Below are 19,004 nucleotides of genomic sequence, written 5' to 3'. Positions count from 1 at the left end.
TGAGGGATTTCTACTTCGTCAGAATAGGGTACCCTATAACTTTGCATGCACTCTGAAGTCACCGCATTCCAAACATATTTGTCATGCCGATTCGGAATGAAGCGACATCACAGTGCACGGGTAGCTTATTCTGACGGGTCCCTTTTTCTGACAGAATGCCAGCATTACCATAGGGTACACCTGTAGGCAAGGAATAGAAGAGGATTCTAGACTGATTGTAATTTACTGGGCTTTAGCCTAGATGACTAAAGCAAAAAAATAATAACAAAATAATAATTCTTTCCTCGTATTTGAAGCTGTACAGCTCTTTTTAAAAGCTTTTATGACGTTCATGTTTATCAACAACTCACACTCTCTAACTGCGACAAACTGAAGCAGCGTGTAAAAAATCTTTGTTTTACCAGCACTGTACATGGTCACGTATTAATAGTATTAACTGCACGGTGTAATATCAGGAAACACAGCGAAGGCATATTGTGCTTGTCTTTGTAGCTCTGCACAGTTATCTGTCCATGGTTTTCTGTTTGTGCCCATCAGAAATAACCTGTGGGGTGTACTACATAACACTTGGGTAAGCGCAATATAATTTCCATTTTGTTACAGAAAGGGTGGTGGATTCATGGAATGAACTTCCATTTGAGGTGGTAAACACAAAGACTGTAAAGGAATTTAAAAATGCCTAAGACATGCATAAGGCTATCCTAAGGAAAATGTAACATGTAAGATGGGTAGACTTGATGGGCCTTTTTGGTTCTTATCTACCGTCAAATTCTATGTTTCTAAGTTTATTGATGCAGTAATACAACTTTGCATCAAGCAAAGAAATTGTGTCCAGATGTCTAAACATGGCAATTAAAGAGTCCTGTTACGTGAACTGGTATCTTTTTTTATCCAGCATATCTATCATAGTAACAATTTTTTGAATAGTGAATAAATTACTAAATGTGGTATATATACACGTGCTCAGGGAATAAGCTGGTAACCCAAGACCAAGATAATAGATTTTAAGTTAAATACAGTTTCATTTAAAATGTAAACAAATGTTTAATTCATTATATTTTAAATAATATTGTGTTCTTAGCTTTAAGTGATGGTAAGCTTTCCCCTTTGTATAAATAGATCCAGAATGTTATGTTAGATTGAGTTTAATTCATCAGTTGTAATGAAGATGCGCTATAACTTACTTTTTAATATAGCACTAAAATTCAAATACAATGCTCTGGCCGCCTACTTCAAAAGTAATTTTTTTTTGTGGGGTTAAAGGGACAGTCAAGTCCAAAAAAAACTTTCATTTTTCAAATAGGGCATGTAATTTTAAACAACTTTCCAATTTACTTTTATCAACCATTTTGCTTTGTTCTCTTGGTATTCTAGTTGAAAGCAAACCTAGGAAGGTGCATATGATAATTTATAAGCCCTTGAAGGCTGCCTCTATTTTATTTACTTTTCATAGCAGGGGAGAGCTAGCTCATGTAGGCCATATAGATAGCATTGTGATCACGCCCGTGGCTAGTGGCACTCAGAGGTTTTTTTGTAGCTAGAGCATCGATTTGGGGGGGATTTGAATTTCATCGCTACATCAAAAAGTTACATTAAAAAGAGCATTTTCATTACAACTGATGAATTAAACCCCATCTAAAATATTGCTAACATTCCAGATCCATTTATACAAAGGGTAAAGTTTACCATCACTTTAGAAATGGGGCACTGCTATTCTTAAAAAATTTTACTGGACAAGGTTGGGGGGGCGATGCTGGTGAATATAAGGAATTAAGTGGCCAGATAATGCTTAGGAACTACTGCTGTAGACTACTGACAACCTTGGAAACAAACAGGATATTTTAAACAGTAGACGGCTTTTAGACTGGTGCACTGTCTGGAAGCAGATATCTGCTATTTTGTTTAGTCCCTGGTGCCCGGCACTAGCAGATCATTGCTATATATTTATAGGGTCACCCTTAGAAAAACACGTAATATATGTAAAACCATACTTATAAACACTTCCATCTGGCTGGTGTAGTCCACAACCACTCCCATAGGAAGTGTGTCATCACTATTATCCGTCACAGGGAGCTCAGCCCGACCAGAGTCTTCCAGTAACCACAATTCCCAGTTGACCTGTGATTGAGACATCTTCAGCTTATACCTTTATTTGTTACTGTCACTACACAACACTCAAATACACAACTCATGCACAGATTTTGAGCAGAACTTACTTGCCTGAAAAAAAAATACTTTAAAAGGGACATAAAAAAGGTTGAGATCTGGGGAAATCATAAAAGCACTAATTAATTAAACATAGTTTGCATAAATCTTTTTTTTTTTAAATGGCTAGCAAGAATTTTAAAATAATTTTCAAAAATAAACAAAATTAATTACATAGCTTAGCTGCCTGGATCAGCCAACTTCACCCGTCTTATCAGTGTTTAGACACAGGCATTGCATTTCAACTGAGTTCACAGCTTTTATGCGTGCTCCATCAGATAATCTCTGTTCACTTTTGCATTCTAGCAAAAGAACAATAGATATAGATACAGCCATAGAAGGAAATGTGTGGGGGGAGTTAGAGCTTTACAATTCAGAAACTAAAAAGAAAGGGTTAATGGCGAGGCACTGCAGTATAAATTTACAGATAAAGTAATAAAGTACATATTATATTTTGTCTCTATCCCAACTTGTTTGATGTCCCTTTACGCTTATGACTCATGTAACCCTCAGTCAGAGAGCAAAATCCCATGTATAAATGTAGTTGTCATATAGTTCTAAACTTCTAAACGTAGGACATTACATTCACAGTTAATTAGTAAAATACAAATGTGTGCATTTATTTTCGGACAAAAGATCAGAATGATTGTTATTCTAAACTTTTTTTGGCAAACTAATAACGACTGGAACTTTTAAGTCATTAACAAATCAACAAAAATGAATTAAGTCATTCCTTAAAGGGATAATGAAAGCTAAAAAACTATTTGTCTATATATTTGATTATTCTTTTAACAAATGAATCAACTTTAATTGGTTCAATTAGTTAAAAGTCCCATTTGTTATTAGTTTGCTAACAAAAACTCAGAAAAAAAATTAGGCTAATTTGTCCAAAATTTAACGAACAGGATGAATTTGAACTACTTTTATCCAAAATTTGTTCATTAAAAAGGGACATGAAACTCAAAATTGTTCTTTTAGGATTCAGATAGATCATACAATTGTAAAAAAAAACTTCCCAATTTACTTCTATGATCAATTTTGCTTCATTCTCTTAGTATCCTTTGTTGAAGACACATCAATGTACTACTAGGACTTAGCTGCACATATCAGTAAACCAATGACAAGTTGCATGTATATGCAGCCACCAATCAGCAGCTAGCTCCCAGCTCATAAGCCTACCTAGGTATGCTTTTAAAAAAGAAATCTTGTTTAAAAACGTATGGTCTATCTGAATCATGAAAGAAAAATTTTGAGTTTCATGTCCCCTTAAAACTGAGAAAACCCCCCCAAAAAAACAACTAATGAACAAATACAAAAGTGAATTAGTTCAATTAGTTCTCCATTTAATAGATAGAGGGAAACTAATTAACCCCTTTCAGCCGTTAGGACGTTCCATGCCGTCCTAACTGTGCTGGGCTTTAGCATTAGACGTCCTAGCTGTTTGGCTGTCCTGAAACAATAGACACTACCTATACGGGATCGTGGGTTAGGGAGCAAGCCAAGCGTCATAGGCACTCCCTCCAACCCGATCTCATCATTGAAATCATGCAATCGCATGAACGATCACGTGATTTAAATTTTTACTCATTTGTAACAATTGAAATGAGTCCCAGCAGGAAGGGGTTAAACTAATTATTTTTTTAATTTTATTTGTTAAGTTAATAAAACAAATTTCAGAAAAAATGAGTTTACAATTCGTTAACTTGTTTTGCAAAACTATGTCACATGTCTATTGTAACTTATAGACGGGGATAAACATTTCAGCTGATTCATGGGTAGGTATACGACTGACTTTAAAGCTCAGATTATGGAAATACTGGACATACAACTGGTAACACAACCAGAGTCCTTTAAAAAACATAATTTATGCTTACCTGATGAATTTATTTCTCTTGTAGTGTATCCAGTCCACGGATCATCCATTACTTGTGGGATATTCTCCTTCCCAACAGGAAGTTGCAAGAGGATCACCCACAGCAGAGCTGCTATATAGCTCCTCCCCTAACTTCCATATCCAGTCATTCGACCGAAACAAGACGAGAAAGGAGAAACCATAGGGTGCAGTGGTGACTGTAGTTTAATTAAAATTTAGATCTGCCTTAAAAGGACAGGGCGGGCCGTGGACTGGATACACCACAAGAGAAATAAATTTATCAGGTAAGCATAAATTATGTTTTCTCTTGTTAAGTGTATCCAGTCCACGGATCATCAATTACTTGTGGGATACCAATACCAAAGCTAAAGTACACGGATGAAGGGAGGGACAAGGCAGGAACTTAAACGGAAGGAACCACTGCCTGTAGAACCTTTCTCCCAAAAACAGCCTCCGAAGAAGCAAAAGTGTCAAATTTGTAAATTTTTGAAAAGGTGTGAAGCAAAGACCAAGTCGCAGCCTTGCAAATCTGTTCAACAGAGGCCTCATTTTTAAAGGCCCAGGTGGAAGCCACAGCTCTAGTAGAATGAGCTGTAATCCTTTCAGGGGGCTGCTGTCCAGCAGTCTCATAGGCTAAGCGTATTATGCTCCGAAGCCAAAAGGAGAGAGAGGTTGTCGAAGCTTTTTGACCTCTCCTCTGTCCAGAGTAAACGACAAACAGGGCAGATGTTTGACGAAAATCTTCAGTAGCCTGTAAGTAAAACTTCAAGGCAAGGACTACATCCAGATTATGCAAAAGACGTTCCTTCTTTGAAGAAGGATTAGGACACAATGATGGAACAACAATCTCTTGATTGATATTCCTGTTAGAAACCATCTTCGGTAAAAACTTTTGATTGAAGAAATAAACTAAGTATAAAACACCACAGTCCTCTTACGACCTCCATCTTAGTTGAGAGTTGCAAGAGAATGACTGGATATGGCAGTGAGGGGAGGAGCTATATAGCAGCTCTGCTGTGGGTGATCCTCTTGCAACTTCCTGTTGGGAAGGAGAATATCCCACAAGTAATGGATGATCCATGGACTGGATACACTTAACAAGAGAAATAGATAAACAAAGAATATTTTTTGTTATAATTTGTGCAAATAAAATACCTGATCTTCAGCCTTGGCAATCACACTGACTTCTATAGATGTGGCAGATGCCCCCAGGAGAATCTCCCTAAAAAAAACAATAAATGCTACTGCTTAGAGCAGAGTTTGCTGGAAGAAAAGTCTGATCTTAAGAAATAAAGAAGAAATGTTATATTTAAGTTCAGCAGAACAGCTCAGATGTATTACATACAGGATCTACTGTCTCAATTGTAAAAAGTCCCTTGAATAAATGTGTTTACTTTTCATTTTGGTCTTACATAGAAATGTAATAATAAAAAAAAAGAGCATTGCTCATAAGAATGGCTTATATTCAGAAAAAACAGCAGACTGGGAAAAGGCTTGGGGGTGGGATTGAAAACAATATGAGAGCCAGTCAACAATCAAAGGGCTGCTGCTTTGCAGCTCTACTGCATATTTGACTGTTCACTTCAAACAGCACTTTGCTGTGGATGCGCTGTGTTAAGGAAAACTTACACATTGCAGCCAGAGCACAGCACTAAAGAAAAAAGAACCCAGATGGGTATATTGTTTGAATGAAATGTTAGTGTTACCAAAATTCCTTTTCCACAAGAAGCAAATGGAAATCCAGCTGTGTGAATCTTTAAAAATGTTCAATGTTGTGAGTTAGACAGAAGGCTGCTCCCCTTGATCCGATGTTGGGGAAAATCTATATATAGGATATAGCAAAAAGAGGGCGCCTCATAGTGTAATGTATCCCAAGTGGATCTGTGTACATATATGGTAAAAAAAGGCTTACCAGATTCCAATGCACCATACTATGACCGGTGCTAACAGGCGAGCTAGCACTCAAACAGTGGCTAGTACACTGCTCCCCGAGACGTTCGGCAAGTGGATGTCAGCCACAATCCAATCCCAGGAGAGCTATGGGCACTCTCTCAATAGCCCGCTAGGGTCAAAGGAATGATGAAAGCAAACAGACAACTTCCAAATGATTAAAAAATAAAAAGAACGCTTTATTTTCAAGCATATACTATTGGATCAATATATTTAGAGACATTTTGATCACGACTTTTTTGGTGATACTACACATTTACATAATATATATATGTTCATATTCCTAACTGGAATCTTCCTAATCCAGATTCATATTTACACATTCACTACTCTCTAGATTAGATATGCTTTGAATTTTATACATTATTATACTGCTTGATCATATAACAATCCATACATGATCAACACATTCCATTACTTCATTTAGAATAGCTCTTGGGGACACATTAGTCTAATGTTATATTGTGTTACCACCCATTTTATATAGGGTATTTTAGACTAGTATGCTTAAATTTAGATAGGGTCACCTATGGTTAAACAAATTTAGTGTGTATATATATATATATATATATATATATACACACACACACACACGTACATATACATATATATATATACACACACATATACACACGTACATATATATATATATATACACACACACACATATATACTGTATACATATATATATATATATTTATATATATATACACACACACATATGTGTGTGTTTATATATTATTATATGGGTTCATAAGACCTATTATTAATTTGTTAATCGCTATATGGTTTGTTATATTTTTTATATATATATATATATATATATATATATATATATATATATATATATTAAAAAACTGATATATATATTAAAAAACTGAGGGACAGACTCAAAGGTTATAATTAAAAACATACAATTATCTAATACAAATTCGAAGATCCGGAAGGATAAATATAAAGACAAAATACAGGAATGATTAACATATAAAAGTAAATACTGAACAATTAATATCCCCATGAGCGATTCATTCATTTACTTAACATACTTTTTTCTTTGAGACTTTTTACAATACAGGTAGGCTCATTTGGGCCCACACATCTAGATATGGATCATCTTGAAAGACGCGTGATGCGGTAGTCAGGAGTGTAGATCAACAACGCTAAATACTCTCTTTATTTGGTAATGTTTGGTTATTATCTACAAAATAAAATTCTGAGGGATGTATTCACATATGTGATAAATTCAAATATCTGAAGTGTTTTTTTAAAAAAATATCACAATTTAATAACCAATATTGATTTCTTTGTGGTTACAATTGTAGCCTTTTGTATTCTGCTGAATTATGTTTTAAACAGACAAACTAATAATGTTGTTCAATTATCAGATATTTTCGGTTCGGTTATCTGTATTGCTTATTTGCATTTTTAATTTTACCGTTTTCAATGAATACAACTTACACTGGATAATACAGACTATTTATATCTGACAGATACTATTAGAGAGTACGTATTATCATTTGTAACTCTGATTGCACCCCTTACACCTATGTCCTAATGGATTTCTCTTGCTCAGACACAAACATTTATGTTACCTGTGTTATTATTGGTTTTCCCTAGGTTTGACAACTTTAATGTCACAAGTGTATATAATGTTACTGATTAAGATCTTTTGTATCCGCTTTTATCTGCCTGAAGAAACGACCAGTTGTGGTCGAGAAACGCGTTGCTTGAAAATAAAGCATTCTTTTTATTTTTTTAATCATTTGGAAGTTGTCAGTTTGCTTCCATCATTCCTTTGACCCTAGCGGGATATTGAGAGAGTGCCCATAGCTCTCCTGGGATTGGATCGTGGCTGGCATCCACTTGCTGAACGTCTCGGGGAGCAGTGTACTAGCCACTGTTTGAGTGCTAGCTAGCCTGTTAGCACCAGTCATAGTATGGTGCATTGGAATATGGTAAGCCTTTTTTTACCATATATGTACACAGATCCACTTGGGATACATTACACTATGAGGTGCCCTCTTTTTGCTTTATCCTCTATATAGAGCACAGTACTGTTTGAAGAAAACAGCCTGATGTGGATCAGTGCTGCAAAGTTAAAGCACTAAAAGTTGCTGCATATGTCCTGTTCTTTCTGCAGACATGATGCATTTTCTGCGATGATATCTCAGATCACAGCACGTTCTGCCCTGATGCTTCCGCCATACTCCTTGATTGACAGATGACGAATCTGCAATGCACTAATCGTTGTTTCCCCCCCCTCCCTGGGGTGTTCAGCCCCTTTGCACAAACATCATGGCAACGATTAGTGGATTGCAGCTGGAGGAACAGCCCTTATCGTTATAGCATTAAAAAGGTAAAAATCACAGAGGATCAGGATATATTACCAAACTGATGAATGAAAGTCTCACTAACTTTTTAAATTCTATCCTATGACTTGAGCGAGTACGCTCAAGTTTACATTCACTTTAAATTATTGCTCTCATGGTAGAAATTAGCATTTTCAATGGTTTGGCTATTTTCTTATAGCCACTTCCCATTTTGTGAAGCTCAACAACCTTTTGCCGCACATCACAGCTATATTGCTTGGTCTTACCCATTGTGATGAATGACTATGGGACTTTCGCCTATGTGTTACCTCATATTTATACCCCTGTGAAACAGGAAGTCACGGTTGAACAATTTCCTGTTCCTAGTCACCCAGGTGTACTAAAAAATTTAAAATATCAATAGCAATATACTTCAAATATATTTTTCTCATATGAATTCATAGGGGTGACAATAATTGTGGCACACATTTAATAAAGATTTGTTTTGGATAAACCTGTGTTGTGCTTGCAATTGTTTGATATCCATAAGAGCAGAGTATGTTTGTGTATTTTTTTTTTTACAAAACGTTAAACAATAAAGGCAATTTTGACAGCCTTCTTTGCTCATATTTCCAAAAGGGTGCCAATATTAGTGGAGGGCACTGTATACAGTTATATTATATATGTCTGTCTACCAGTCTGTATATGAGACTGATAAACAGACATATAGAGATAGAGACAGACATCGAAATAGAGAGTGATACACACACACAGACATATAGAGGTATGCAAAAGACAGAGTATGTAAAAGATTTTTAGTAAAATTACTGATTTATTTAAAAATACTATATATTCATAAAATTCAACAATACTAAATCATTTAGATACTTCATATACACATTTGCAATATCACATATACCACTGGTGGTTTCACAATAAAAAAAAACAAGAAATTTATAAAAAAAACAATGGCTTAAAAATTGCCTAAAATAAAGTCCTCCCCCTGTAAAATCTTTACTTTGAATATTGTGTTACGGACCTGGAGAATTGTATCAATATTATTAGTGTCGCTATTATTTGTATCCAGCAAGAAATAAATTTATTGTGTTTAAATCTGGTTTTATACACTTAGCGTGTGTTTGTGAGTTCACTTTTATGTCCATTATTTAAAAGCAATCTTTTGCTGAACAGTGCCCAATAGCCACTTTTGTTAAAAATCATTTTTCCCACTTGTTACGCTAGATTAGCCGCTTCTTTCAATCCACAGTATTACCCCAATTGTAGGTGAAACTCACATCGGCAATATTAAAGCCGTTTTACCACCAAACTCTTCAGGCGTGATTTTCTCCCTCTGGGTGTAATCTTTGGCTTCCTCCTGCGTTTGTATGTCATTCGCTTAGGTCTCCCCTCTGTGTGGGTAACGTGTTCCGGACTTTTTGACGTTTGTGGGTGTCATCTATCTCTTCAGGCTAGGGATCAACTGTTTGTATAATATCGGTGAAGATTTGCTTGATCCAGAGAGCGCTCTCAGGTGAAAGGAAAAATGATCTTCTTTTTGTTCACAGTTTACCATCTACGCTTTTTGAGCTCTTAATTTAGCCTTGATCAATCAAGAGAAAGCCAAAGATTACACCCAGAGGGAAACAATCACGCCTGAAGAGGTTGGTGGGTAAAATGGCTTTAATATTGCCGATGGGAGTTTGACCTACAATTGGGGTAATACTGTGGATTGAAAGAAGCGGGTAACATAGCATAACAAGTAGGAAAAGTGGGAAAAGAGATTTTTAACAGAAGTGGCTATTGGGCACTGTTTAGCAAAAGATTGCTTTATTTTTTTTTTAAATTTCTATTTTTTATTTTAGGCAATTTTTAAACCATTGTTTATTTTTTTTATAAATTTCTAGTTTTTTTATTGTGAAACCACCGGTGGTATATGTGATATTGAATGGAGTATGGAGTGAGCGCCAAAGGCAGAGGTGATAGGATTGACTGGTATAAATAAATTTATTGTATACTCTCATAAACAAATAGATACATTTTAAAACCAGTTATGTCGACGCGTTTCGGCCTTATATCAGACCTTTATCAAGTCTTGATAAAGGCCTGATAGGCCGAAACGCGTCGACATAACTGGTGAGATTTATTCTGATATTCTAAGAAAGTATTTTATACCATTTTGAGTATTGTTTTCCCTTTTTTCCCAATTTTTTTTATTGTATACTTTGGTTTTTAGCAAGTCTTTTTTCCTTTTTTTTGCAATTCTCCATCACAGGATGCATCACTCCAATTAAAACTGGGATTATATTCACATTTTTTCTCAATTTTTCCACATTATATTTTTTCACATTTTATCCACATTTTTTCATATTTTTATATTTAATTATTTTTTGAGTTTGGATTTTTTATTGTACACAATTTTTTGGACCTGATTGTTTGTGGTTTTATTTTGAAAGTAATTAAACAGGATTATCTCCACAGCACTTTGGGCACATATACCTCTTTTCTCTTTTTGGACACATTCACTGGATTAATTTATATTTCCCTTTTTGGACACATTCACTGGATTAATTTATATTTGGACACTTTATATTTGGACACTTAATACATTTGATTGTATTGCATTTTATTATATTGATATTGTTACATCTACCTCGTTCTAATTGTATCAAGTTTGCTGTATCTATCTACCATTTGTCATTTATCCAGGCCTCAATTTTAAGTATTGTTGTCTTTTAAAACTGAAGCAGTTTCAGTATTTTATACTATATTTTATAATTTTGTGTACACATGGATCCATGTTTTTAGGAAATACTATGTTTTAAAATGTATCTATTTGTTTATGAGAGTATACAATAAATTTATTTATACCAGTCAATCCTATCACCTCTGCCTTTGGCGCTCACTCCATACTCCATTCTTTTTTGCATTTTAAGGTAAACTAGGTACCTTCTGGAGAGAGCTGTAGGTGTATATACTAGTGCCAGACCTTTGCACTTTTTTATCTGTATATGTGATATTGCAAATGTGTATATGAAGTATCTAAATTAATCAGTATTGTTGAATCTTATGAATATATAGTATTTAAGTAAATCAGTAATTTTACTGAAAATCTTTTACATATTCTCTGTCTTTTGCATATTGTTTATAATAAGAGGATTACAAGGGAGTAAATCCTCTAAAGAGTGTTTGATAGGGATTGATGCACTAACTACTATATCTGAAAACGGAGGAGCAAGGCTACATTTCCCTGCTTCAGCACTGTTCAAATACTGTTTGTTTCTTTGCTATAGATATATAGAGATAGATAGATAAGAGAGAGAGTGATAGATAGACAGACATATAGAGATAGATAGATAGATAGAAGAAACGTTATAAGCTGTGAGGTTACTGTGATCTGTGAAGTGCCGAATTAGCTGAAAATGAAGCCGCACAACAATGAAGTCACCATTTGGACCTGTATTATTTGCTGTACACAGTGATTACTGTAAAATCAGCCCTAAAAGAACAGGGATAAACCGAGGCGCCACATAGGGTAATAACGTAGGAGATCAACAGGTAGGATGAAATAACAAATGGCCCCCCTCTCAGGTAATGGCTACTTGTGAGTAGCCATTACCTGAGAGGGGGGCCATTTGTTATTTCATCCTACCTGTTGATCTCCTACGTTATTACCCTATGTGGCGCCTCTGTTTATCCCTGTTCTTTTAGGGCTGATTTTACTGTTATCTACTATCAAGAGAGCTGCCGTTTTGCACAGTTTGCTGATTTTCCACTAGCGCACCTCCATAGAATTTTTATTCTATCATCATTACACAGTGATTACTAGTGTCCCTGTGCACCTGACCTTATCAGAAACCCTTGTTTTATGGCTCTTTTTTTGACAAGATGAGTTTACACTCAGATCTCAACTTGAATGAAAAGCCAACAAGGAAGGCGGATAGGTGACTATTATTATTACACATGTTTCTGGTATTCGTCTCGTCAGCGAGGTTACACAATTTTGTATGCTATAGTTTAAACTGCTTTGCACAGGACAGGACACTGCCCGTGTGAAATATCTATAATCTGTTGGTTATAGTGAAAGTGAAAAATCTTCAGTAGCTGATCAATACGAAAAGAAGACTTCAGCATGATAGCCAACAGCAGAGATCCTAGGTAAGGTCTGTATTCTACAGGTATAAACCATCTTCTGTTATTTTACTTAGCTTTTGTTCCTTTTGCGTTTTAGCCAATTACAAACACTCAGAGGTCGTCTACTTTCTGGTGACTGTACAGTTGCCATAAAGATATTTACCAGTCCTCAATGAAGTTCAGAAAGTAATGGTGCTGCCTCTCAACGCTGCCGAAGCATGTGTCAGTGAAGTTTAAGAAGCGCTCAGCTCGTCTCTCGTCCTTTTTCTGCATAACGACACAGATAAGAATCATAGAATACTGATTACAATATACATGTTCCCTGTACTGTGGTAGAAACTGCAATGTATATATACAGAACAGTCTCCTGACAGCTGCCAGGACTTCACATATTTCTCAAACATAAATACAGAAGGAAAACCCTTTATCTAAACTGCTTGGGACCAGAAAAGGTTTGGATTTAGGAATATTTGCATCTGTAAAATGGGATAGCTTGAAAAGAGGATGGAACCAAGTGTAAAAATCAATATATATTATTTGTAACCCCCTAGAGAAAGGGAGGGAGGCAAATTAAAATAATTTTGCCTTTAAAAGACTGGAAATGCAGCACTATTCAATATTTACAGACTCAAAAGGGCAAAAAATAAAAATATAATTTATTAAATTGAACAGAGCAAAAAATGATTCACAGTGTGAGAAGGTGACGATATCAGACACCTCTAAAGACAAACCAAATTGAACACAAAGAAAAAAAAATATACATAAAAACAAATTAGTGACCGGTCATGGCAAAATAGCTACCAGCTGCAGCTCAACTATAATAGAGATAAGACAAGAGCCCTGTAAAGCAGAATGAGGACTAATAGATATTAGACCAACTACACCCGACTGCACACTGAACCCCCCAGTGACGTTAGGGAGGTGTAACCAGGGCAAATCACAAATAGGGATCTAACTCGTCCGATATTACTTGCCTCAAGACAGAGTTGTACTAATGGAAGGATATAACTAGTAAAACCACACACATTCTATATAAAGTGACTGAATAGAATGGAGGGACATTGCATTATGGCATTATTTATGATGAGAGTCTCCTGAAATATGCAACTGTATGTTCCCAAGCTGTAAGGGCAATGATCATGTTAGTTATTCCAAATGCACACATAGCCCAAATAGCAGTCACACTTTTGCAAGCTACTTATAATTGTAATCCAGTGTAATAGCCGTTCATGGCTAATATGTAGCTCTCATAAATAAAGCACAACCATATTATATTGCTCCAATCTGACGTGCGTTTTACCCTCTCGTCATCTGGCTAGACGGGGCTTCCTCAGGACTGATAACGAGGGGGTAAAACACACATCGGTTTGGCTGTCCGGATCACATGCCGGCAGTGACGATTTACTGGTTCACGTGGAGTAACTCTCGAGGAATAGATATCCCTATCGGACACTTTGTTATAGTCTTCAGTTCATTTTGCAGCTACTCTGGAGCAATACAATATGGTTGTGCTGATATATCTTATGGGTGTAATGTCCCTTTAAGTGCAGTGTTCTCTAAAGGACCTAATTTTATGGACCACATGGCTAAAATGGAAGTCAATATTAAGATAAAAAAAATGCTAATATTAAAAAAAAAATTCAATGTTTGTTCCAAAATTATTGTTACCTCATTTTATGCTACATATCCCAACTAATTTGAGTTTGGATAGATTAAAGAACAGTTAGAAAACCCTTTATTTGGATTTTGGAATATTTGCATCTGTAAAATGGGACAGTTTGGAGGGGAACGGAACGAAGAGTTAACAACAATATCTTATGTCATTTAGGTAATATTTATATGTGATAATAAAGCTTATAAGGTGTAAGGTAGTTTTATATTTGTATTACTTTTGTATACATAGTACCCTCAGAAAGATTGTACAGTACTGTAATCAGAAAAGTTATTTCTGTTGTTTTAAATAAATATAGACTGTTAACTGCATTTTAGAACACAAAAACCAAATCAAAAACACAGGCAGAGAAGATTGGGACTTACAGACAGAAAAAAACATAATTTATGTAAGAACTTACCTGATAAATTAATTTCTTTCATAGTGGCAAGAGTCCATGAGCTAGTGACGTATGGGATATACAATCCTACCAGGAGGGGCAAAGTTTCCCAAACCTCAAAATGCCTATAAATACAACCCTCATCACACCCACAATTCAGTTTAATGAATAGCCAAGAAGTGGGGTGAAAAAGAAAGGAGTAAAAAGCATCAACAAAGGAATTTGGAAATAATTGCGCTTTATAAAAAAAAAATCATAACCACCATAAAAAGGGTAGGCCTCATGGACTCTTGCCAATATGAAAGAAATGAATTTATCAGGCAAGTTCTTACATAAATTATGTTTTCTTTCATGTAATTGGCAGGAGTCCATGAGCTAGTGACGTATGGGATAGCAATACCCAAGATGTGGAACTCCATGCAAGAGTCACTAGAGAGGGAGGGACAAAATAAAACAGCCATTTTGCAGAAAAAAAATTAATGCACAAATATAAGTTTATTCTCAAAAAATAAAAACTTAAATCATAAGCAGAAGAATCAAACTGCTGACTGAAGAACTTTCCTACCAAAAACTGCTTCCGAAGAAGCAAATACATCAAAATGGTAGAATTTAGTAATAGTATGCAAAAAAGGCCAAGTTGCTGCTTTGTAAATCTGATCAACTGAAGCGTCATTCTTAAAAGCCCAAGAAGTGGAAACTGATCTAGTAGAATGAGCTGTAATTCTCTGAGGCGGGGCTTTACCCGACTCCAAATAAGCTTGATGAATCAAAAGCTTTAACCAAGATGCCAAAGAAACGGCAGAAGCCTTCTGACCTTTCCTGGAACCAGAAAAGATAACAAATAGACTAGAAGTCTTCCTGAAATCTTTAGTAGCTTCAACATAATATTTCAGAGCTCTCACCACATCCAAAGAATGTAAAGATCTCTCCAAAGAATTCTTAGGATAAGGACACAAAGAAGGGACAACAATATCCCTATTAATGTTGTTAGAATTCACAACCTTAGGTAAGAATTTAAATGAAGTCCGCAAAACTGCCTTATCCTGATGAAAATCATTAAAGCAGATTCACAAGAGAGCAGATAATTCAGAAACTCTTCAAGCAGAAGAGATGGCCAAAAGGAACAACACTTTCCAATAAAGTAGTTTAATGTCCAAAGAATGCAAAGGCTCAAATGGAGGAGGCTGTAAAGCCTTCAAAACCAAATTAAGACTCCAAGGAGTAGAGTTTGATTTAATGACAGGCTTGATACGAAGCAAAGCCTGTACAAAACCGTGAATATCAGGAAGTTTAGCAATTTTTCTGTGGAATAAAACAGAAAGAGCAGAGATTTGTCCTTTCAAGGAACTTGCAGACAAACCTTTATCCAAACCATCCTGAAGAAACTGTAAAATTCTAGGAATTCTAAAAGAATGTCAAGAGAATTTCTGAGAAGAACACCATGAAATGTAAGTCTTCCAAATTCGATAATAAATCTTTCTAGAAACAGATTTACAAGTCTGCAACATAGTATTAATCACCGAGTCCGAGAAACCTCTATGACTAAGCGTTCAATTTCCATACCTTCAAATTTAATGATTTGAGATCCTGATGGAAAAACAAACCTTGCAATAGAAGGTCTGGCCTTAATGGAAGTGGCCAAGGTTGGCAACTGGACATCCGTACAAGATCTGCATACCAAAACCTGTGAGGCCATGCTGGAGCCACCAGCAGCACAAACAATTGCTCCATGATGATTTTGGAGATCACTCTTGGAATAAGAACTAGAGGTGGGAAAATATAAGCAGGTTGATAACACCACGGAAGTGTCAACGCATCCACTGCTTCCACCTGAGGATCCCTGGACCTGGACAGGTACCTGGGAAGTTTTTTGTTTAGATGTGATGCCATCAGATCTATTTCTGGAAGCCCCCACATCTGAACAATTTGAGAAAACACATCTGGGTGGAGAGACCATTCTCCCGGATGTAAAGTCTGACGACTGAGATAATCCGTTTCCCAATTGTCTATACCTGGGATATGAACCGCAGAAATTAGACAGGAGCTGGATTCCGCCCAAACAAGTATCCGAGATACTTCTTTCATAGCTTGAGGACTGTGAGTCCCACCCTGGTGATTGACATATGCCCCAGTTGTGATATTGTCTGTCTGAAAACCAATGAACGGTTATCTCTTCAACAGAGGCCAAAACTGAAGAGCCCTGAGAATTGCACGGAGTTCCAAAATATTGATTGGTAATCTCGCCTCTTGAGATTTCCAAACCCCTTGTGCTGTCAGAGATCCCCAAACAGCTACCCAACCTGCATCTGTTGTGATCACAGTCCAGGTTGGACGAACGAAAGGGGCCCCTAGAATTATACGATGGTGATTTAACCATCAAGTCAGAGAAAGTCGAACATTGGGATTTAAGGATATTAATTGTGATATCCTTGTATAATCCCTGCACCATTGGTTCAGCATACAAAGCTGGAGAGGTCTCATATAAAAACGAGCAAAGGGTATTGCGTCCGATGCTGCAGTCATGAGACCTAAAACTTCCATGCACATAGCTACTGAAGTGAATGACTAAGACTGAAGGTTCTGACAGACTGCAATCAATTTCAAACGTCTCTTGTCTGTTAGAGACAAAGTCATGGACACTGAATCTATCTGGAAACCTAAAAAGGTTACCCTTGTCTGAGGAATCAAAGAACCTTTTGGTAAATTGATCCTCCAACCATGTCTTCGAAGAAACAACACTAGTTGATTTGTGTGAGATTCTGTGGAACGTAAAGACTGAGCAAGTACCAAGATATCGTCCAAATAAGGAAACACTGCAATACCCCACTCTCTGATTACAGAGAGTAGGGCTCCGAGAACCTTTGAAAAGATTGTTGGAGCAGTTGCTAGGCCAAAAGGAAGAGCAACAAATTGGTAATGCTGGTCTAGAAAAGAGAATCTCAGGAACTGATAGTGATCCGGATGAATCGGAATATGAAGATATGCATCCTGTAAGTCTATTGTGGACATATAATGCCCTTGCTGAACAAAAGGCAGAATAGTCCTTATAGTCACCATTTTGAAAGTTGGTACTCTTACATATTGATTCAAAATCTTTAGATCCAGAACTGGTCTGAATGAATTTTCTTTCTTTGGGACAATGAATAGATTTGAATAAAACCCCAGACCCTGTTCCTGAAATGTAACTGGCATGATTACCCCTGATAATTCCAGGTCTGAAACACACTTCAGGAAAGCCTGAGCCTTTACTGGGTTCGCTGGAATGCGAGAGAGAAAAAGTCTTGTCACAGGCGGTCTTACTCTGAATCCTATCTGTAACCCCTGAGAGACAATACTCTGAATCCAATGATTTTGGACCGAATTGATCCAAACATCTTTGAAAAATTTTAATCTGCCCCCTACCAGCTGAGCTGGAATGAGGGCCGCACCTTCATGCGGACTTGGGGACTGGCTTTGATCTCTTAAATGGCTTGGATTTATTCCAAATTGAGGAAGGCTTCCAATTGGAAACAGATTCATTTGGGGAACGATTATATTTCTGTTCCTTATTATGTCGAAAGGAACGAAAACGGTTAGAAGCTTTAGATTTACCCTTAGGTTTTTTATCTTGAGGCAAAAAGACTCCCCTTTCCCCAGTGACAGTTGAAATTATTGAATCCAACTGAGAACCAAATCATTTATTACCATGGAAAGAAAGAGATAGCAATCTGGACTTAGAAGTCATATCAGCATTCCAAGATATAAGCCACAAAGCTCTTCTAGCTAAAATAGCTAAAGACATATATCCAACATCAATTTTAACGATATCAAAAATGGCATCACAAATGAAATTATTAGCATGTTGAATCAAGTTAACAATGCGAGACAAACCATGATCCGACACTTGTTGCGCTTAAGTTTCCAACCAAAAAGTTGAAGCAGCTGCAACATCAGCCAAAGAAATTGCAGGCCTGAGAAGATGACCTGAATATAAATAAGCCTTCCTTAGATAAGATTCAAGTTTCCTATCTAAAGGATCTTTAAAAGAATTACTATCTTCCGTAGGAATAGTAGTACATTTAGCAAGAGTAGAGATAGCCCCATCAACCTAGGGGGATCTTTTCCCAAAACTCCAATCTAACTGCTGGCAAAGGATACAATTTTTTAAACCTTGAACAAGGAATAAAAGAAGTACCTATTCCATTCTTTAGAAATCATATCAGAAATAGCACCAGGAACTGGAAAAACCTCTGGAATAACCACAGGAGGTTGATAAACAGAATTTTAACGTTTACTAGTTTAATATCAAGGACTAGTTTCCTCCATATATAATGTAATCAACACTTCTTTTAATAAAGAATGAATATACTCCATTTTAAATAAAAAAGAGGATTTGTCAGTGTCAATATCTGAGGCAGGATTTTCTGAATCAGATAGATCCTCATCAGAGAAAGATAAATCAGTATGTTGCCGGTCATTTGCAATTTCATCAACTCTATGAGAAGT

General features: G+C 36.2%; 1 protein-coding gene across 6 annotated transcripts in view; it reads right to left on the bottom strand.

Annotated features, from left to right (window-relative positions):
• The window catches only part of NUP214 (nucleoporin 214), a 207,496-nt gene that overhangs the window by 170,383 nt on the left and 18,109 nt on the right, over positions 1 to 19,004 (bottom strand). For all 6 annotated transcript variants that reach the window (XM_053695786.1, XM_053695791.1, XM_053695788.1 and 3 more), the window contains exons 8-10: positions 12,632 to 12,735; positions 5,234 to 5,300; positions 1,992 to 2,118 (exon numbers count right to left, since the gene is read on the bottom strand). In XM_053695786.1, coding sequence (XP_053551761.1) covers positions 1,992 to 2,118; positions 5,234 to 5,300; positions 12,632 to 12,735 — 298 coding nt within the window. The remainder of the gene's footprint in view (positions 1 to 1,991; positions 2,119 to 5,233; positions 5,301 to 12,631; positions 12,736 to 19,004) is intronic.

The sequence above is a fragment of the Bombina bombina genome, chromosome 12 (genome assembly GCF_027579735.1).
Source record: "Bombina bombina isolate aBomBom1 chromosome 12, aBomBom1.pri, whole genome shotgun sequence".
Taxonomy (NCBI): Eukaryota; Metazoa; Chordata; class Amphibia; order Anura; family Bombinatoridae; genus Bombina; species Bombina bombina.
Note: the sequence above shows the minus strand (reverse complement) of the source record. Positions and strands in the feature narration are given on the sequence as shown.